The sequence below is a fragment of the Adiantum capillus-veneris genome, chromosome 24 (assembly GCF_014529385.1).
Source record: "Adiantum capillus-veneris isolate H3 chromosome 24, ASM1452938v2, whole genome shotgun sequence".
Lineage (NCBI taxonomy): Eukaryota > Viridiplantae > Streptophyta > Polypodiopsida > Polypodiales > Pteridaceae > Adiantum > Adiantum capillus-veneris.
Window position 1 is genome coordinate 115,369,755 of NC_140954.1, and position 22,217 is coordinate 115,391,971.

Sequence of the window (22,217 nt, forward strand, 5' to 3'; positions counted from 1 at the left end):
CAACACAACTCTCTCAACACGCAAAATCAAGTAGCTACTCTGGATCCTGCTGGTATGTACCTCGCATATGTCACTCCTCTTTTCTCTGCATTGTATTTAAGCTACATACTCAAACACTGCGAAGATTATGCCCTCTAATTGAATTCAAAGAACTTTTTGTGACATAATTTTGTTGAGATGCTTTGGCAGTAAGCTATGCAGCTACTCTTGCGAGCTAAGGTGCTCTGGGATAGTGCACAACCATTTATAAGCGCTTGATATATGGCACTATAATGTCGCCAACGTAGTCAATATATTTTCTCCTTTATGTCTTGTCTAGTCCATTGGTCACATGCACATAGATTCGCCGATTTAGGCAGTGTGTAGATACTCATCTTGGTGCAGATCCGCCGATTTAGGCAGCACATTGATAAATTGCAGATTCATGTTTTTTTTAAACTTATACCAAATGCAGATTCGCCGATTTAGGCAGCACTTCTTATTGGTGTAGATTCGCCGGTTGAGGCAACACCGATCACAAAATCATGCTGTAGTGGCTGGCCACCACTGCAACTGGTATGATTTTGTTACCCGGGTACATAATAAACAGTGATTTGGATTTGGACTTATATTGTGGAATTGGAATTGGATTGGGATTTGGTATCTGGTGATTATTATGGCAGTGTTTCTGTGACGAGACTTGACATTATGATATTAATGATGAGTGTGACCAATGATATCCTGATTCAGCAGGGTATGACATATACTGCTTATTCTAGTGGTATGGGACACTAGAATAGGTAGTATGTGGATGACGACAGGCATAAGCTAATGTTGTTTAGTTTCATAAATGTTTCTTTTATTATGTGATGTTTTTGACACAACATACTAATCACTCTTTTTTACAAGTATTGTTTGCAGATTTTTATCTTCGCAACTGAGGACAGTTGCTTTCCAACGGAGAGGTATGTTATGGAATTGATATTTTATTATTTGTTGCAGCTGACAGGTAGAAAAGATTGGGACCGAGCTAGGCCTATGCGAATGAAAGTTTATACATTGTACATTTTATTATTCAAGTGCTCTTTTATGAGCTTTGGCCATTTATGACCGGCCGGCCAGTTTGTAACCAATTTGACCATTCAAGAAATCTATATAACAAATACGTGCAAGAGGGAAATGGTCACTCTTGCACGGGGGGAGATTGCACCCAGTGTCTGTGTACTTCTTCTCCCCTCTCCCCTCTTCTCTCTCGCCGTGCCAGCGTAGCACTCCGCTCTAGGAGGTGCGCCTGCACGTGCTCTCTCGTTCTATCACGCTCTCTTTCTCTCTCTGCTCGCGTACAACGTGGATTAGGCGTCGTGTGATTCGAGGTATGCGATTTAGTCGTTTATGACTCGCTATGTGCTATTTTCGAATATTTTGCAGGGCAGCCAGGCTTCTGACTGTAGCAATAATTACCTGAAGTTCTTATTCAAAACATGAGCATAGATTTGGGCATTCACTTGAGATGCATAAATTAAATATTTCTCTTTCAAGCTTGAAAATCCAGGTGACACAAACTCTATCAACTCTCTGCTTCACATGTCATAATAATCAATATCTAATTCTCCTAAATGATTTTCTCATGTTAAGCTGATCATTTAATATGGGGAAGTGCCAGGGGAGAAAAAGCTAGAATATTGGTTAAGCTAGCAGACCGGCCACAATAGGGATCCAAAGGAGGGAAAATAGGGATTCAAAGGGGGGGCCGTCTGCAAAAGAGCCATGTACAACAATGGGCTAAAAAGACCCTAAGGTTCAGCCCATTAAGACTTCCAAAATGCTAAGGTTCCAAAATTCAAAGGTTGTGTCCAAAGGTCAACCATAGGGGAATTGGATGATTGTGTGTGTAAAAAAAAGTCTTTAAAATCCCTACTTAGGAGGGGGCGAGCCTTGCATGTAGGGGATGAGAGAGAAAGCCACACACACACACACACACACACACAAGCTCCCTTTACACACACAGAATGAGGGACACATGTCAGCTCCCTAGCCCAGATGCCCACAAGGTGTACCCAATTTCTATTGGATGGCCTTGGAGGTGGACCAATGAGAATTAGGCTAGAGTAAATCTAGTTTAATTAATTTTAAAACACTTAATAAAAGAACCAATGAGAATTAAGTCCTCTAGAAGACTATTGGACAGTCTCCCAAGGGGTCCAATGAGCATTCAACAGCCCAATGGCTTGCCTGATTCCTATTGGTGGCCAGGAGGCAAAGGGGTCCAATGAGAGTTTAGTTGAAATATTAAATTACCTAAAGCTCTCACAAAAGGGGAAAGGGGGATACATGTCAGAAGGCTATCACTTATGCTGCTTAATTGTCATTGGCTAGCAGTAGGGAGGTCCAATGAGAGGACAACAAGAGCAAATAGCACGAGCAAATAGCAAGAGGGCTCGCCCAAGAGAGAGAGGGGGTTGATTTTTGCAAGGCATTATCACACACACACACTCACACAATCTCATGTGTGAAGTAAAGAAGACTCTCTCTCCTTCTCAAGCTTTAATGGAAAGCTTACCACCTACTCCAAGCTTGTGAGAAGGGAGGCCTACACCAACAACTCTTGGCTTTGTGATGCAAATCCAACCAAGAGCCAAGCTTCAATGCATGCTCTACCATGCTAATTACTAAGTTAAGCTATGCTAATATGAGTGATTATGTGAAGAGATGTACATCTTTCTCGTAAGAATACTCCTACTTCCTCTCAATCTACTCTCATACCCTGCTAGCTCTCACCATCTTCGAAGGTGTGTGAGGTCTTGGGTCTGAGACCGGGGATAATTGATGTTGTGTTTGCTAAGTGTTTCGCTTAGTGCATGAAGCTTTCATCTTCATTGCACTAGCTAGTCTTGAAGGAACACAAAGAATTGTATTGTACAATGCCTCTCTTGATGGGAGAAACCATAATACAAAGCCTTTTGGAGGGGGGACCGGCTCCATGTAAATCCGGTCCTCAACTGTTGTCAATAGCTTAATTTCTCTCTCTTTTGAAAGTATTGTTCATGCTATAATTTCCGCTACACACAAGTTAGGCCATTAAATGTTACATGACAACTTTGAGCTAGCATTCTCTCTCTCTCTCTCTCACCTTAGATATTACATATCAATATCTCTAGGGAGCTTAAGTGTTTTTCATTTCAAAACTTGTGAGTTGAAGATTTAGTAACATGAGGCCCATAGATTGCTCAAAGTTGGAACTTGTTTGGGATGGTCAAATTGTCTTGATGCCATTTCTAGAACATCCTCCTTTTAGTTTCTACCATTCCCATGTGTGCCCTAAGATTCTTAAAAAATCTGAACTTGTAATTCCTTCGACAATCGCTTCGTGTTTTTGCCATTTATGTGACAACTTTGAGGCCTTTATGGTATTGGCTAGGTATTAATTCCTGTGATTGAGGTCGGGGTTACACAATGGCAACCGCAACACTCGAGCACGTGATGAAGGTCGAGCATTGGGATCAACAACATTAAACTTGAACTTTTCTGATGGATCTAGAAGATTTCATGCTCGAATGGATCCATACCAATGCCAACTACCTACGCTCCATGCCCAATCCACTCAAATTGCTTCTGGCTCTATTAATCCAGGCTTAGGGTCGGGGCAGCACAATACATGTGGAAGATGGAACTGCAAATTAAGGAGAGGTGGTAGCAGAGAGCTGACTTGGAGGCCACGTTGGAAAGATGACTGCGGACGCCGGCAGACATGACGGCAGGGTATGCATGGAATGGGTAGCACATACATAGGCCTATACATACACGCGCGGGTGCGCGCATGCACCCCAACACACACACACACAATTGTGACGACCTTCCGAAGCTTTTTCCATTCTGTCAAATTTTCCCTCACTTGTATTTTCGGATCTTCGTCTTTCGTCTCCCTCCTCCTCCCCCTCGCTGCTGCTTGGCCCGCCCCGCCCCGCCCCGCCCTTCCCCTCCCTTTTGCTCCTCTCCCCTCCCTCTTCTTCTGCAGGTAGCTATGGCGACGCACAGGACCTCCTCTTCCCGGCCCCTGGAACCGGCGACGTCTCCCCTTCGCGTCTGCTTACCCTAGATCGAGCCTTCCCGCGCACACGCTTACACACACACGTACGGACACAACGCACGCACTCCGCACCTTCCCTGTGAGATTATCCTATTCGAATTGCCACCCTTTAAACCCTAATCCTCCCTTCCTCTCTCGTCCTCACTAATGTTCTTTTGTTTGCTCTATGTGCAGGTTACCTTCCCCGACTTTCCTTATCATGCGCAGGCACTTTGCTGGCATTGCTCTTGTTACTATCTCCCCCTGTCATCGTAAGCCTATGAGCTTTTGGAGCTTGCCAGCTTTTCCGCATGAGTGCCTTCGTGACAAATTCTATCACCGGACCAGCTCATCATTGCTGTGCTGCTTTTAGAGCTCCATGGGTGATGGAGGATGCGCCGTCCTGTCTTCGCGGCATCCCTTAGCTGAATTTTGCAATTCTGAACCACGCCGAAGAGGACCACTCAAACGCAAACACCGGAACTGGGAAGCTGAATTGGTATTAGCTAGGGTCAAGGAACACTCAGAGAATGCATCACCACATGATCATAGGAGCTCCTCATGGCCTCCTGTGCTCGTGAATGACATGGAGCTTGGTAGTTTTCTCCAAGTTGGGGACATAGCAGCAGAACAAAATGACAAGCAAGGTAGGAGACAACATTCTAGATGGGACGTACGTGCAGATGGCATGGCAGACAAATACAGTAGCCTGCATGGAGGAGCTGCTTGCGAGCCTAAGACTATCGATAGTGAGGTTGCCGGCAGTTTGCAAGAACAGGTTGGCACAGTAACTGAAGTTCTCTCAAAGGAGCACGCGAATGAGTCGGGCTCAAAAAAGGTCAGGGTGGTGAATGACGATTGTGCGAATGAGTCGGTCTCAAAAAAGGCCAGGGTGGCGGACGACGATTGTGAACAACAGAAAAGTTGTTCAAAGAACCGGCATTATCGGCACGAGCATTCTTCGATGATCACTGAGGTTACTTGCATTGATTCGAGTAGGAGTGGAAATGCAGAATGCGTCTCTCTCTCAAGCCAGGAGACAATCACTAAGAGCTTTACTAGTGGAAACGATGGCTCATCAGCAAGAAAAACCGATAGCATTGTTAAGTGTGATACACTGTGTCAGTCAGAAGACAGAGCTTCATTAAACTCGCCAACTGAGTCAAGAAGAGGGACTAATCCTCCTTACAGTAGTATTGAAAGTAAGCTGCAAAGTTATGAATACTTCTCTGAGTACAGTCTTGATGATCCAAGGCAAGGAGGAAGGAGTAGGAATCTGCAGACCGGGGTATTACATTATAATCGTCGCTCAAAAAAAGAAAAGAAAAGCAGGCAGAGTGAGAATGAATCAACGCCTTCTGTTTCAAAGGCTGGGAGCAGAGTAGTGGATCCTTGCACTACTGTAGAAGGTTCCCGGTTAGGCGTTTCTTCATCAGACTCCTACATCAGCAGGGATGAACCGACCCTTGGTCACAAGGAGAAAGGGAGTACTGGGCATCATAGAAAAGAAAAAAGTCCTTGTGAAAGTAGGCTTAGCTCCAGGCAGGAAAAATATGGTGATCGTGATAAGGAGAGAGGGAGTGGTGGGCATCACAGAAGGGAAAGAAGTCCTAGTGAGAACAGGGTTAGCTCCAGGCAGGAGAAGTCCGGTGATTATCGAAGACATGATCATGTCAATAATCAGGAGAAGTTCCGTGAGTATAGAAGGAATGATTGTATCGATAATCATTGTCAAACAGAAAGGGACTCTCATAGCAGTGGCAATCATAGAAGGGAAGCAAGTCCTGCTGAGACTAGGCGCGCTTCCAAGCAGGAGGAGCTCTCTTTTCAGAGAACAATGGATTCAGATGGCAGCACATTTAGAAGCTTGCTCTCTGAAAAGAGCAGGCTCGGCAGTCTTGGTAAGGATGCTGTTAGTGGAACAGGGGATTATCCTACTGCCACTGAAAACAGCTGTGGTGAGTTTGGAGCTGCAGACGTCAAGCAGCAGTTAGAGGAGTCTAGCGTGGATGCGAAAGACAGCGTACCTAATCCTGAGGAGCATCCCGGTCACTGTCAAGCCCAATTCGCCTTTGCAAGTGAGGAGGAGCTTTGGCAGGAAGAGCTGGATGTTCCAATGGACCTTTCGCCAGCTCCTGCAGAGGACAATGCATCCAGCTCTCACGTCACGAGTGTCGAGACCATTGATCCAGGCTTTATTGAGCATTTTGTCGCTGCTGATAATTCGTTTCATGAAGATCCTGATGGCAGAGGCTGGATATACCTTGACACTGAAGGTGTTACCCAAGGCCCTTCAAGTTTGTTCATTCTTAAGAGTTTCATGAGGGCGGGAAGGCTGCAGCCCGATCACATGGTACAGCTTGATGGCACTAACATGTGGTTGACACTTGAACATGCTGGATTAACACAAGACAGCTTGGGGGAAACTTTTATGCTCCAAACTTCATCAAGTGTTATAGTCCAGGGTGCTTCACACCTATGCTCCACTCATTTGGCCGGAGATAACACAGTGCCAGTATTCCTTAGCTCTGTCTGTGAGTTCTCAGAAGACCTTAACATTGATAATCGTGTGGACAGACTTATGCAGGGGTTTACCCTGCTTCCAGGGAAAGAGGATGAAGTGATCGTGGGTGAGTGCTCTTAACGTCATGTCGTTGATAGGTAAGATGCAGGCCTTGTGAGGCACACTCACTTTGTCTATTCTGACAAAGTACAGTTGGTTGGTTGCAGAAGCTTTGAACCAGGCATTGAGACAGAACCGCCCGGGGGATGAACTGGAGCTTGAGGATGAAGGTTATTTAATGTTTCTTTCAGTTTCTACCCAGTTTTCTTTATTGCGACTAGGCTTCTCTTTTAATTTTCTATATTTTTATCACTTGAGCCTCTAGCTATCACCTCTTCGGTAAGAGAGAGAATTATGTTATTTTTAGTAGCCCTATCTACTGCATCTTCTGTCATTTTAATTTCTGTTTAGTACTTGGCATCATTATGGCTGAGTCCACCTTGCATATCTGGACTCATTTCTAATCTAAATGAGTAACTACTTTTGGCTGCTGTTTGCTTCCATTACGTCTGATATGTTTTTAGTAAGGTTTGTGTCTTCCTTGTTTAGCACATATTGATACCTAGTTCTAAACCCACTAATGACACTATTGGGGATGTATTAGAGCATGCCGGAGCTATGGTTATAGTGTCTTGTGGACATTGTCATAAAGTTTTTAACTTGCATTTTCAGCTGTATCCTTTAAAGTTGAATCTGGGATCTTTCTCGGTTCATCTACATATCTGTATATGTAACTATAACGGTGGGCAGGAAAATTGGATGTAGTGGAGAAAAACTTACCTTCTAAGAGGTGTCATGGTACTTTTTCAAAACTTTTCCAAGGTAGAAAGGGCTTTGCTACTCCTGACTTCACTACAGCATACTAAAACCTGTTTACAACGTTAAATTTCTAATTAAATGGGTAATTACGTAGCTTATTGCATGAAAGCATTGGGTATCTTCCATGTTATGGAAACAGAAAACAATTTTTGTCTTGCTAAGCCACCGTCCACGAAGTTAGTTCTAATGCATTGTTATATCTTTTGTGCAGACATGTTAAAATCAACGTATCATCAAGTGCATTCATTTGATGGTGTCTGTGAGAGAGATTATTATACAGAAGCTTCTAATTCAAATGAAGTTGTGACAAGCATGAGTGGAAGTCTTGATGACTCTGTTTCACAGAGTTCCTTTCAGAGTTCCCGGATGTGGACGTGCAGAGGAGGCGACTGGAAGTTGATGTTTGAGATTGATGCTTCGGCTAAAGCAATACCAGGTTCAGGAAGACCTGAAAAACTTGTGTTGAATCGTGGTAAACCTTTGTGTACAAGGCAATGTGGCAGGTTACCAGATCCTCGAAGAGGATCTGTACTTTATGGAGTTACAAACTCAAGAAGGCTGGAGTTGCCATCCTGGGCTTATCGCTATTGGGAGGTTATGGGAGAATATTGCAGTTCAACAGCTGAAAAGAGCTTGAATGCTGTCCCTGCAACCTTTTTGAGCACCCCTAGGTCTCAGGTTGCAACACCCAAAGATTTCTCATTCACTGAGGCTTCAAAGAAGCCTAAGCTTGATAAAGTCACCTCTCTGTCCGATCAGAAGCTGGATGAAAGCAGTACTATAAGTTTGTGCGAGGTTGCTTCGACACAATGCCAGGTGCCATTTGTGGCAGTAGAGTCTTGTCAGAAAGAGGAGGCTCGTCGCTCAAGCTTGGGTAGTCAGGATTTGGAATGCTCAAATATTCAGCTGGAAAGACAGGAAGCTGAGCTGGTAGCTCCAGATAAAGTAACCGAAAAAAGTGTTAAGTCTGTGCGACAGGTGCCTCAAAGAAGTGACCTGATGCTGGAGACGGGGGAATGGTTTTACCAAGATGGCAATGGGCAGGAGGTTGGTCCGTATACATTCTTACAGCTGCAAACAAGGGTTCGGGATGGCTTGCTCTATGAGGGTAGTTCAGTCTACAGAAAAGATGATGAGACATGGGTTCCACTGTTTGCCAACAAATCTAAGGAGAGATTGAGCTTTAATTTAGCAGGGCACACCTTTGAGGAAGACGGTAAGCAAGCATTGGTCAGGAAAGAACAGCGGGTCATTTTGGATTTTCATCAGCTGTATCCCCAGTTTATTGGTTTCATGTGTGGAAGACTTCATGAGCATGTTATGAAGTCCTATAGAACCCGTGATTTTGCTGCTATGGTGGATGAGGGCTCAAAAAGTTGCTTTGGCGACAAGAGATTATCACTTTCAAGCTCAGGTTTGAGGTTTAGGTGTTCCATCCGCTATGTTTCTGATTTATGTTGTGTGCGCTTTGTGTAATCTGTGAGTTGCATTTGCTATGCTCTTGTTCAAGTTTGGGGTGTTGTTTTTAATCAGCTTTGGTTCCTTCTCCATGTGCTATAGAACAAAAAGATGGTGCTACGGGGAGGATGCGAAGCTTGCTGGAGGTTGAAGATGGCAGGACAGCCTTCGGAGTGGAGAGTGAAGGCTGGAACATGATAGATCGTCGGATCTTGATGAAGATTTTCAGATATTTGGAGAGAGATTTAAAATCACTTGTTCTTGCTTCACTGACATGCAAATCTTGGAGGGCTGTGTTGTCACATTATAAAAGAGAGACTACTCACTTTGATTTCTCTTCTCTGGGGAGCCTTTGTTCTGATGACATTTTTCGATCCTTCACAGTGAGTTCCCATCTTGTGCTTTTGTTTGTGTTGTGAGGTCTCTCTCTCTCTCTCTCTCTCTCTCTCTCTCTCTCTCTCTCTCTTCTCTTTAGTGCTTTTATTACAATACCCTGTAATTAATGTTTTGTTTCAGGAGCATGCTCAAAACGTTTCGACTGTCAGTTTAAGAGGCTGCACAATGTTGACTCCATCAGCTGTAAAAGCTTTCTTACAGGGTTGTCGTTCGGTTGAGTCTGTTGATGCGAAAGGATGTGAGCAGTTAAAGGAGCTTATCCATCAGTTCAGCCTTTCTAGACCTCAGCCAGGTGGCTCCGAGTCGTATTACAAGTTAAAAGACCTGAAATCTGTAGGGGACAGGAAAGGCACATCCCTGGGGAGGCATTCCCTCTTTCTAGATGACTGGAAAGGCAAGAAATTGAACTTTTCCAATGACCATGTTGATGGTGTGACAGAACCTATGGACTGCGATATCCCACCTTACCTTCAGCTGAACGTGGAGTCCAGTCATGGAGTTGCACCCACTGATTATAAGCGGCAAAAGTTATTCAGTACGGGAAATCTTATCAAGGTCGGAGCTGATAGCTACTATTCAAAGTCTAGTTATCATGATGGAAGGGATAAGGAGCATTTTGACCGGAAACACAAACAGAGCTCTATATTTTCATCACGTGTAAGTGAAGCTATCGCGCACATCTCATTCGAAGGAGAGTCGTTTGAAAAGGACATGAGTCTAGTTCTTCAATGTGTCAAGGATCTCAAGGTAAAGGCCCTCCGATATCCCATTTCAATGAACTGTGATTATTCTCATTATTTCTGTGTGGGTGTGTTTTAATGGTATGGGGTGTTGTTCAGATACCATTTAATAAAGAAGTGGCATCAGTACGTTGTCGGGTTGAACTTGCCAAAGTAGAGGATAAGTTACGGCGTGGCTCTTATGCAGAAACTAGTATTGGATTGCGTGCATTTAAGTCGGACCTGTTTGATGTTGCCAGGAAACTATTCCGGTAAAATGCTTGACTTTGTTTTCATGCTCCTAATGTTGACAGTGGACCTGATTCTTGGCTTCTCATGGCAGACTGAAGGAGTTTGATGCCGGTAATGATATATTTACTATCACTTTTCGTTTGACCAAGCAACTTCTTCATGAATGGAAGGGCAGGGATACATCAGATTCCAAACCCTTCAAGAGAAAATTCGAACAGCTCAAGTCCAGCTCTTCTTTGTCGAGTAGAAAGAGGGGGATTGGAAATGCCATAAGGGAACAGGTTATTGGAAAGAGGAGGAAAAGCCATGATGAGAGCAGCGAGGAGGATGAAAGTGAATACAATTATGCTTCCAAATCTGAGGCATCTGGAACTGATGAAGAGGATGATTTACTTTCTCAAGATGAGAAGGATGAAGTTTCGGCGGAATCTGATTCTGAAGTTGAGACTGAGTCAGAAGGAGAGGGTAAAGTGGTTGGGGAAAAGGAGCCACTTTCTGAAGATGAGACAGATAGTAGAATTTGGGGGGCCAGAATGACCAAGGCTTCAATGGTTCCTCCAGAAACCCGTAAGTACGAGCTAATTGAAGAGTATGTGATTGTGGCAGATGCAGATGAAGTGGAAAAGCGCATGGGTGTGAATTTACCAGAGGATTATGACAAGATGATGCAAGCGCAGGAGGATAGAGGGATTGAATATTCCCATCTTGAAATGCCAGAACTTCGAGAGTTTAAACCTCGGAAACATGTATATGAGGAAGTATTGGAGCAGGAAGTTTATGGAATTGATCCTTATACCCATAATTTGTTGATTGATTCCATGCCTACAAGCAGGCCAGATTTCCCAGATGTTAGAAGGCATCAGGTTATTGAGGAGGTATGAAGATATAATGGGAACTAATCTTTGCTGCTATTAGCTCTATGTCTCTCATTTGACACCAAAACTTATTTCACAGGACATTCTTAAATCTTTGAATCATGAAGTTAGACAATTTACCGGAACTGGAAAGGCACCTACAAAATATCCTCTGGAATCTGCAGTAAATAGAGCGCTTGAGGAATGCAGGGATCCTTCAAAGAAGAGTTTCATTGCTGCTTTGGCCAAGAACATGAGGAGCAGAAAGGATAGTTACATGAAAGATACATATTTAGCCTACAGGAAGGTACGTGTTGCCAGCTTATCCTGGTGAACTTGGAAAGCTTACGTTTATGGATGGGTGTGTAGCAAAGGATGCTTGGCCAAGCAAAACCAATACTCTGTTCACATTTATCATCTTACATTGCTGTAATTTGTCTGAATGAGATGGGGGTTTGGAACTTTGTCTTGAAAGTCACATTTTTGTGAATTGTGATTGCAGGGGCTTGGTGTGGTATGCAATCATGATTCTGGTTTTGACAAAGACGAATTCATAGTGGAATTTTTTGGTGAGGTACAGCTTTCTACTTTGCTACCAAACGTATTTGGTTAATGCTCACGGCAAAGCTACAATCACCTGCTTGTAGACTTGAAGCATGGCCAATCTCTCTCTCTCTCTCACACACACACACGGATTTTTACGCATACACACGCATTGTGTATATGTGTGTGTGCACATGTATAGATAGTATATAAATGTGCCTGTGTGTACATGCACATGTATGTGCATTTATGTGTTTATAATGTTGATAGGTGTGAGAATCACAAGTGTCGTAATTCTTTACTCTAGGTTCATATGTTGTAGGATGTCTTTTCATTGTACATCTTATGCCCATGTCGGACAGATCTGGATGGACAGGCTGAGAATGAGCCTGTCCAATAGATTAGGTCATCATGGACTCTCTGTCACACACAACAGTGGCCACAGCCTTCCAGTCTAGTGCGGCTGCTTTTTCATGACCGGCAGCGCTCTTGTGATGGCGACCCCTTCCCCTCGTCGTGCCTTTGCCCATAGTAGCCTTCGCGCAGGCGATTCGCTCACAATGACCGAAAGGTTGTTTTCAAAATTTATTAAAACTTCTCCGTCTGCCCTGTGTGACTGGTCCGCCAGACAACCCTACAGGCACCTGCCCGAGCATGTGTAGAGCTTATGGAAAAATCAACGGCTTGAAAGCCCTTATCTTCTTTGACCCGGGAGCTATTGAGAATTTCATCCATCCCGACTTTCTCAAGCAGATGGACTTTGACTATGATTCACAAGGTGGAGAAATTGAAGCCGAGTGAGCCATTGAGCAAACTGAGAAGGTGGTACCTCTCATTGAGTGCTCTTTCAGTAACCATCCGAGGGTACCATGGAAATGTAGATTTTCACATCATGAAGTTAGGCAATTGCGTGGCTCTCTTGGGCATGCCTTGGCACGACAAGAATGATGCGACACTCTAGATCCGGAATCCGGAATCATATGATCATTTTGAATCAGTAGGACAAGCAAGTCGTCCTTAAAGTTTGATTGTTTGAACAAAACCCCGAATGAATTTTTTAATTGCTTTGTATTTACTTTTAACTTCGTTTGAGAAAAAAATTGTTTGGAATTTGTTTGAAATGGGTGTTATCTGTTTTAAACTGGTCTTTGTGCCGATTTGAGTTTGTATGATTTTGGATTTGATGCTTTTGTACTGAAGAGAAAATTGGTGCTTGATAATATGTGAATATCTTTGTTCGGGGCTTTCTTGGGAGGAGTGTTTAGTTGTATGCTGGAAACCCCTAAAAGATTGGGTGTTTGGGGAGCGTTTAGTTGTGTCATGGAAACCCCTAGACGACGCAGATCGGGTGTCTAGGGAGTGTTTAGTTCGATGCTTGGAACTTCCAAGCGACGCAAGCTGCGGTCTTGGAGCGTTTGGTTGTATCAATCTCTAAGCTCATGGCCCAGACCTTTTTAGGTTATTTGCGGGGGGAGTGAGGAGGTAGTTGTCGAGTAGCTTCATGCCTTAGACCATATGTTTGGGAGGAGTGTAAGGTGCAACGGAAGTAAATGTTGAACTTTGCTCAAGGTGAGTGCTCCGAACTGTGCTCAAGGTTCCTTTTACTTACGGAAGGGAGAGCCTTCCGTTCCTTTAGTGAGAGAGTGCAATGGACACAAACAAAGTGGAGAACACTGAGAATGAAGGTGCATGAGACTGAGAGATAGAGAGAGAAGAGAATACGACACCATGGATGTTGTAAAACCCTCCTCCAAGGGCCCCACTCTCGATGGCGAGAGTGGTCTACTATTGATTGCACAAATCTGGTACAATAAGCTGATGCAAACCTAAGTGATGCTATGTCGAGGCTGACGGTGATGCCGACGATGACAAGACTATGGCTGAAAACTGAATGCTTGGGAATGCTTGGCGAAGATGACGACGACGCTATCTCCTGCTGTGCATGCTACCTTTTTGCTGAAAACGCTGTCATTTCCAGGCCAAACGCTAGTGTTGATGGTTGGAAAAACGCAGGTCTTGCAGGTCTTGAGAACGCTGGGCTAGCTGAGTTTCGCAGCTGCAACCACTGCTGAAAACGCCAAGGGGCAGGGCTGAAAAAAGCCAAGTCTCCAAGGCTGAAAACGCTAGGGGTTCTCGTGGTGGAAACGCCAGGTTCTTGGGGTAGTCTTGCTTGAGAAGGTGCCTGTTGAGCAATGCTCCTGCTCCTCTTCTGCCAGAAAGTGCTAGCTCTAGTTTGCTTATGTATTATCTTAGCAAAATTGCCCTACCTAGTTCCCAACAAAAGTCACTTAAAAATAATAAGTGAAAAATGTCAAAAATAGGGGAAATAGGTCTATGCACTGTAAAAATGCTCCTGATGGGTTCTGATGGAAATCTAATAATCATGCTGTATGCAACCAGAGGATATGCATCTAATCTAAGTGTCTAAACATGCACGGTCGGCGAAAAGACTCACAGAAGTGCCATATCACTTCCTATTCTAGACTGACTTGACTGAACTGAACCCTGGTCATGTTGTAGCTTGTCCACGGACACATAGGGTTGGATGTGTCACGTGACATCCCCTCCTTTTCAAAATGAGGTACTTGTACCGATCTGTATGGCGTCGAGGGGATCGCCAATAACATCCGGAATCCTGGAAAGGACTCTTCGTCGGCCCACTCTGATGTGTGGGTCGTGCGATACTTGAATTTCATAAAGGTCTACAAAGTCTTCTTCTTTGGGCCGCGCCGAAAGCGACACAAAGTCATCTTCAATGCTTTAACTTCGTCTAGAGTCACGCGTCTACCTTCTTCAAGAATCTCCGAAGCTGAAAATTCCTGAAACCACTTCCAACACAAAAACATGAACATACCCATTCCATGTAAAGTGACTGGAAAAATTCTATTCTGTCGACAGTCAATAGGTTGAACTCTAGGCTTCTGTCCCGTAAATTGCAATGATATGTTGATGTGGCAGATTGTACGGGTAATGGAATCCTGTAAATCGTGCTAGCATGCTTACGTGGCAGGTTGTACGGATTTCTGCGGTTTACGTTGCTTGCTATTGGGCGGTTTTACACAAGCTTTTGGAGAGCAGATGTTGTTGGGTGCAGTGTTTTCGGGGCTCTGTTTTTGGGCATCCCTTGTAGGGGTCACTCTCTAGAGAGCATTTGGACGTAGAGTCTTAGAGATTTGGACCCTGATGAGTTGTACTTTGCGAGCATAATAATAAAGAAACAGCGGAAGGGGCACCACTCTTTTGGGCCAGTGCGTCTTGGCTCAAAACTCCGTCGTGCTTAGTCGACTCTCTTCCTCTCTCTCTCTAGTAAAGTTCAATGATTTTGCAGTTTCTGTTCGTGTGTTGCTATTAATTTCTGGCTTGGAGTGTTCAAGCCATTAACAGTGGTATCAGAGCTCATAAAGATTCGTCTACGGAGGATCTGATCCCTACTATAGCACACACGGGTTCTCGCGGAGAATCTAGGAGAGAAGACACCCTCTGCGAGAAAATAAAGAAAAGTTGAAAACCCAGCGCGGAAATTGAAGAAATCAGCAAAGATTTACGCGAATTTCCGACCGGGAATTTTGCCAGAGCGTAGTGCAAACGCCAATTGTAGGTTGACACGTGTGAAAAGATTGATCAAGTACTCTGAGGACCCAAACTATGTCCACCTCAACATGGCAAGAGTTTTCCAAGGAAGAGAAAGAACTAAGGAACCTTATGATAGTTCATCAGAGGATTCCGAAGAAGTAAGGGAATCAATTGAAAGCGCATCCGAGGGTTCCAATGAAGCAAGGGAATCTACGGGTTCATCGAGAATTCTGACGATTCAGATTGAGATGCCAGTGGAGAGGAGAGGCCAGCGGGCTACCAACAAATCATAGGGCACAAGATAAGAACAGAAAGGTCCGCTAGGTTCAACGGATAATTTGGTCAAGGGCACTTTTTGGCTCTCAAACAAGTAGGCTGAATCTAGTGCAGTGCAGACTGCACAAGAGGGGAGCCACTCCACTCCTTTGTCACATATTGCTTAGATTGAATAATGTCACTAATTTCTCCTTGAGATTTTAGGAATACTTACAGGTTGACATTATTTTGCGGAATGACTTACATTGAATTGGGAATTTCCTTCATTGAATTGAAGTTTCATGTGTGTATTGCTAGAGACATGTAGAGAAAGATGAAATGTATGTAACATTTTGTCTGATGAATTATTTGAACTTAGTGCATCTAGACATCTGTTAGAGAATGTGAAATGAATACTAGTCGTCGAGAGAATGTGATGGCTAAGTGAATGTGAAATGAATACTAGTGCGTCGAGTTTTCTATCTAGGTGAGATGACTGGATACTATTGTGAGTGCATCAAGAGTTCCGGAATGATGAGATGGTTGCACAGGGATCTAGGTGCATCAAGAGTTCTGGACGGAATGAGATGGCTAGATTGATTACAATGATCATGATTTGTATTTGAGACCCTCAACGGAAATGTGATGGATGAGTGATTTATGTCTGTGTGAAAGTGCTGGATTCGTGGAAGTCTAGTGCATGGGTACATAGAGTCGATCACAATTCTTTGAACGCTTTTGGGCATCCCTTGTAAGTTTATAAGTGCCCAGAGGGTCACTCCTTGGAGAGCATCCGGACACAGAGTTTCGGAGAGAGTTGGATGAGTTTCGGAGAGAGTTGGATCCTTGGGGAATTGTACCTTTGCGAAGCAATAATAAAGAAATACCAAAAGGGGGGACCAGTCTTTGGGGCCAGTACGGTTTTTCTCGGAACTCCGCCATGCCATGTCGACTCTCCTTCTCTCTCTCTATTCAAGTATAGCTTAGTGCTATTGATTTCTCGCTTGGAGTGTCCAAGCTTGTAACATCCTGTCTTTCATCTTCCTCAATTGTCCTCGGTAGATACTACACTTTTGGAGTATAACCAATGCTCGGGAGATCTTGACCACTTAGGAGAAAGCTTACAATAGAATGACGCTTATGAAGAAAGCTCACCTTGAGGTACTGTTGCAGACTTTACACCCTCGACTGTTGAATCCCATGAAGGATAACTACTATCAGATGTAAGGGATGCAGCATTCTTTAGCTAGGAAAGTTGATCTCTTTGGAAGATATGATTATCATCTTGATGGCACATCTCACTTTGGAGTATAGTGCTTTCTATTCAGCCTTGATTACTTTGGGGAAGACCACTGATTTGACATGGAAGGAGCTTGTTCCAATAACGTTGGATCAAGAAGACCAATCACGGTGGTCTGGATTTAGAGGGGGCTCGAAGGTCCAGACTGGATAGTCAACTGGGAAGCAAAGCAAAAGCAAAAGACACAAAAGGATGATACTTCTAGATCTGGTGAGAGATTTAAGATGGAGGTGAAATGACAGGTGTGTGGAGAACAAGGGCATATTTGGAGGAATTGCCCGAAGAAGTTCAATTTGGATTTGGAGTTTGGTGATGCGGCTACTACACACTTGGCTCACCTTCCTTCATCTTCACCAGGCACTCAAAAAGACATGTAGAATGAAAGCAGTCTAGTCAGAATTTTTTCGCAGCACCAAGCATAGGCGGTTGCTGCTGCTTCCTTGACAGTCTAGATTTGTAGATGGTAGAAATATTTTTACCCAAGAGGTACGGGGTATTTGGCGTTGAAGAATGCAAGTATTCATTTTGCAAGTCTTTTTTGAGGAACTGTTGTTTTGTTTTCTCCTATTATTTTGGCTGCAAACAATTAAGATGATTATTGAATTATTCTTGTTTCATTTTCTTTTTTCTATGCGCGTCTTGATTTTTTTTTGTGCAAGTATTTTAGCCTCTCTTTTAGTCTGTACGTTCATCCTGTTTCTTCTGCGTATTTCATTCTGAAGAAGTTTGTTGTGTTTTTGAGTGCTCTCATCAACAATTTTTCTTTTATGTTTTTATCTGTCTCTCTTGATTGTGTGTCTTGTACAGTTGTAGTCTTTTGGATGGTTTGTAAATCAGATCTCTGTGAACTTTTGAAGTTTATAATGAGGTTGTGTCTTTTGCTTTGAATGTGAGAGAGCTTTTACGGCTGCTACAGGTATACCCAGCTTGGCGGTGGTTTGAAAAGCAAGATGCGATCAGGTTCTTTCAAAAGAAGGACAAGGATCCGGCCCCGGAGTTCTATAACATTTTTTTGGAAAGACCAAAGGTTACAATCCAATTGTCTGTTTGTTCATAGTGTTCTCATGGTCATGTGGCGTTTACTTAGCCGAAGTTTGCAGGGGGACGCTTCAGGCTATGATCTGGTGGTGGTTGATGCTATGCACAAAGCTAACTACGCAAGCAGGATATGCCACTCTTGTCGGCCAAATTGTGAGGCTAGGTACTGTTTCGGTTTGTCTTTAATGTGCTTCTTTTTGCAGGATACAGTGTCTCTAGATTTAGTTTACTCAGCAACATTTTTGTGCTAGAACAGGGTGACTGCAGTAAATGGGCGCTACCAAATTGGTGTTTACACACTACGGCCTGTTGAATTTGGGGAAGAGCTGACTTTTGATTATAACTCAATAACAGAGGTTTTTCTTGCAGTTCCTATGCTTACTGTTGTAATTAATGAGCTAGGGTGGGATCTCAGGCTAGGACTGTCTTTCCTTTTCAGAGTAAGGAGGAGCATGAAAAGTCAGTTTGCCTATGCGGTAGCCATGTATGTCGAGGAAGCTATTTAAATCTTGCTGGTGCGGAGACTTTTCAAGAGGTAAGACTGTCTCTTTCAGTCTGAAAAGCAAAATCCCTCAAAAATTTCCTCTCGAGGCCTTGGAAACTTGTCACTGTTTTCAAGCTTCCATGCATTCACATAATTATTTCTCATCTTCTAAGTTCAATTTTCGCAAGAACAAGATTTTTTTTTTTGGTTGGTGGTTTTGTTGAAGTCGTTTCCACGTTTTCAGAGCCTAACTGTTTCTGGCAAGGTTGCTTTACAGATCTTTGCTGCTATGAACAGCAATCCACTGAGTACCATGTTTGTTTTTATTTCAGATAATGAAAGAAGACCACAGTCTACTTCATCGCCATGATCTGTTGCTACATGCTTGTATAAATGGTTCTGCAACACCAGAGGATTGGGATATTTTGAAGCAAGCAGGATTGGGTTCCTGCCTGCTGGATGGTTTGCCTGGATGGACCATAAAGTATGCTGCAGGAGTGGTAAATAGTCTTGACCTCTATGAATCTCATTGTAAAAGTTACATTAAGCTGAATTTCCAAAGCTCATTGCTGGTTATAATTGTAGGTTAGGTTTGTGAACGAAGAAAAAAAGTTCCTACCGAGAGAAATTTTGAAAAATATTCTCGGTGAAAGAAAACTGGAAAGAGCCGGCGAATCAGAGGCTTTTGAGGCAGAGATTCAAGTAAATTATGTCTTTGCATTATATAATGTACATTGGGTATGTTTGTTTGCTGTAAAAAAAACTGATATTTGTTGGCTGAGCAGGCAGATGGTGTTTTCAACACACGGCTTCAAAATTTAGCCATCACACTTGACAAGGTTGGTTGCTTTTGGTTAGGTATGGCAAAAGAGAACTTACGCTTACACTAGGCAATTCCCTTTGATAATTGCAGGTTAGGTATGTATTCAAGAGATTATACGGCAACCCAGCTCTTGCTCCTCCTCCTCTGAAGATGCTGAAGCCTATGGAGGTGGTCTCCTTAATATGGAAGCATGAGAATTCAGTTGTAGCAGACCTTCTTCATGGAATGTCCCAGCACATCTCAAAGGAGGATTTGCTAGACTTCAAACGTAGAGTACGCGAACATGAACCATCACAAATAGGAAATATAGAAAAGAATTTACAGCAGTCCCTTATTTGGTGAGGTTCTCTACGATGCAATTTGCCAATACTTACGTTTGCATTAGACTTAGCCTAATTTTTGACTCAGGCTAAGGGATGAGCTCTGCAAAGCACCTATAACATGTGCAAGTCGCCATGATGGAGCTGCTGATCTCATCCATATGTATGCCTATACAAAATTGTTTTTTACGTGTCAGGTACATGATGTCTTTTTCTTTCCATAAAGAAGGCTGTGCTGGAGCCTGGGTTTCTAATTATATTTAAGTTGTGCAGGACTACCCAACTTTTGAGTCTCCTCCTTTAACAATAAGCCCTTTAGATTTGGGTCCAAAACATGCTCATAAATTAGGTGCAGCATCCTCGATGGAGTGGACAAAAACTTACAGCAAAGATTATGTATTAGGGCAGCTCATTTTTTGGTATGAACCCAATGTTGCTGAGCCTGGGGCTAGCTTGGCAAAAGCCTCGAAGGGTTGTCTCTCTCTTCCCGATCCAATATCTTGCTATGCAAAGTCTAGCCAACAGCGTCTTGTGTATGGCAGCATGGATCGACTAAGAATGTTAAGGAGAATGGTATGTTGCTTATCAATGTTTTTTGCACATTTATTATATTTTAGCCTCCAAATATTTTTGTTTTCACAGCCAACCGATGCAACCAATTGATAGGACATAGACGCACGCTTAGCACGCACAGCAATATAAAATTATAATAATTTCTCATTGGGGCGAAAGTAAAACTGGCCTTTGAGACAATCATGAACAGTTTTGTATGTCCTTGATATTTCGTAGAATACAAAAATTAAAGAACTATTTGTATGAGGATGCTTTTGTAGTAAATGATGTAATGGGGGTTAGACGATGGCTCGAGGCCCCCCCCCCCCCCCCCGCGCGGCTTTTCCCGGGGGGAGAAAGAAAACTCACACACCTCCACACACAAAAAAGAAAGACAAGAGAATGCACCAATCCACCATTAGGGTTGTGAGGCTCCTCCAAGTCTGCGCTTGCCACTCATTCCTCAGATGGTGGTCTTGCACTTCAGGATTTCAGCCTGGACCAGGGTCATATCACTTGGCATTACCACCTCCTCGATGATGTACTTCTTTCTTTAAGTCATACATAAGAATTTTGTCAGCTCCATCAGTATCCCTGAAATCCAAAGGAAGTCAGTGACTTTATTCCATCTAGGTAATCTGTGACAAAGAAGCGGAGTAGCTCCCCTCTTGTGTAGTCCCGTCTGCACCATATTCAACCCGCTGATCTCAGGGATCTCTCGGAATAGTTGAAGCTAGACCGAAAACCTCAAGGTAAAGTTCCAATATCTCAGGAGTATCTGCTAGGTCTTCCTCCTTCATCCACTTTGCATCCAATGCCGGATAGTTCTTGAATTTAACTAAGAACGGCCATATCACTTTACTTTTCACTTTCCTTTCCTTGTGAGCCAGTATCTATTTTGGAACGAGAATCTCCTTGCTCTCTTCCACTTTAGGTTGCTCCTCAGGCTCCTTGTCTACTGGCACCTCGCCTTTGAAAGGTTTCAAGAGATTCACTTGAAAAGCATTGTGAATCTTCCAATTATCTGGCAACTTCAATATGAAGGATGGATACATCATTGATCTTCTCTTGAATCTGGAAAGGACCATAGTATCGCATTCTCAGCTTTGGAAATTCCGCTCCTTACCCTTTCGTTTCCTTAGGCGTGCCTTCTCAAACCCTAAAAGCACCCAATCATGTTCCTTCAGCTGTAAGTCGCGTCGATGCTTGTCTGCTGCTTTCTTATGCCGTGCTTGAGACTTCTCAAGACCCTCGCGCACCTTTGCAAAAGCAGTTCCAGATCTCGAGTGTACTGATCTACTTCAAAAATCTTATCCTTGGTGCTTAGAAATGGTTAGCACCCTCGATTACCTTAAACGGTGCCTTCCTTGTAGATGAATGAACTGTGTTGTTGAAGGCAAACTTCACCAAGGGCAAATACCTTTTCCATTGAGTCTACTAATCCAAAATGTAAGACTTCAATAAATCTAAAACCGCCGAATTTGCTATCTCAGATTGCTCGTCTGTGGGTGAAATAAGGACGAGAACTGCAACCGCGTGCCAATGTTCTCCCAGATTGCCCTAAAAAACAAACTAGTGATGTCACAAATTGATGACGTGGCAGCCTGATGATGTGGCGGTGACTGTACGGACATGTTGACACAATAGCTATACGGACGTTGCAGATCGCATTGACTGTTGACGTGGCAACGTACGGGGACTGCTGCCGTGGCACTGTACGAATGCCCACCTTTTGCGCTGGCATGCTGACATGGCACTGCACGGATTTCCGCCATTGGCGCTAACTGCTTTTTGTTGGCTGATTTTAGCCCATAAGGCTTTTGGGCCAAGTTGCTTTTGATTTTAATGCTTTTGGGGCATCCCTTGTAAATCTTTATAAGTGACCCTAGGGGCTCACTCTGCAGAGCATCTGGACGTAGAGTCTGAGAGCGAGCACCCACGAGGCAATCGTAGATTAATATAAAAGAAATACCGAAAGAGGCGCAAGTATCTCTTGGCACGGAACTACGCCGGGCTGTGTCGACTCTCTTTTGATCTGTGAATTATTTTGAAGTGAATCTTTGCTGTGTCGCGGTAGAATCTTGACTTGGGGTGTCCAAGTTTGTTTAGTGGTATCAAAGCACGATCGATTTCTCTTCTATTGGAAAATCCGATCCCTTTTCTTGCGACACTTATTGATCCGAAAAGAATCAGCCGACTTCTTCTGCAACCGTTGAGGCAAGA

The 22,217-nt window shown here is 43.5% G+C and overlaps 1 protein-coding gene across 3 annotated transcripts in view; it reads left to right on the forward strand.

Annotated features, from left to right (window-relative positions):
• Positions 1–3,823: 3,823 nt before the first annotated feature.
• SDG2 (SET domain protein 2) overlaps positions 3,824–22,217 on the forward strand; it is a 60,038-nt gene continuing 41,644 nt past the window's right edge. Inside the window, exons 1-20 of one of the 3 annotated variants that reach the window (XM_086498750.1) lie at positions 3,840–4,145; positions 4,241–6,675; positions 6,776–6,838; positions 7,639–8,841; positions 8,988–9,268; positions 9,402–10,028; positions 10,121–10,272; positions 10,344–11,127; positions 11,207–11,413; positions 11,609–11,680; positions 17,694–17,804; positions 17,878–17,978; positions 18,072–18,171; positions 18,255–18,350; positions 18,632–18,799; positions 18,885–19,001; positions 19,085–19,138; positions 19,213–19,460; positions 19,531–19,639; positions 19,716–20,015. In XM_086498750.1, the coding sequence (XP_086354876.1) occupies positions 4,425–6,675; positions 6,776–6,838; positions 7,639–8,841; positions 8,988–9,268; positions 9,402–10,028; positions 10,121–10,272; positions 10,344–11,127; positions 11,207–11,413; positions 11,609–11,680; positions 17,694–17,804; positions 17,878–17,978; positions 18,072–18,171; positions 18,255–18,350; positions 18,632–18,799; positions 18,885–19,001; positions 19,085–19,138; positions 19,213–19,460; positions 19,531–19,639; positions 19,716–20,015 (7,044 nt within the window). In that variant the 5' untranslated portion in view covers positions 3,840–4,145; positions 4,241–4,424. Of the gene's footprint in view, positions 4,146–4,240; positions 6,676–6,775; positions 6,839–7,638; positions 8,842–8,987; positions 9,269–9,401; positions 10,029–10,120; positions 10,273–10,343; positions 11,128–11,206; positions 11,414–11,608; positions 11,681–17,693; positions 17,805–17,877; positions 17,979–18,071; positions 18,172–18,254; positions 18,351–18,631; positions 18,800–18,884; positions 19,002–19,084; positions 19,139–19,212; positions 19,461–19,530; positions 19,640–19,715; positions 20,016–22,217 lie in introns of those variants that run through there. The other 2 variants (XM_086498751.1, XR_015186248.1) reach the window with 2 other exon arrangements.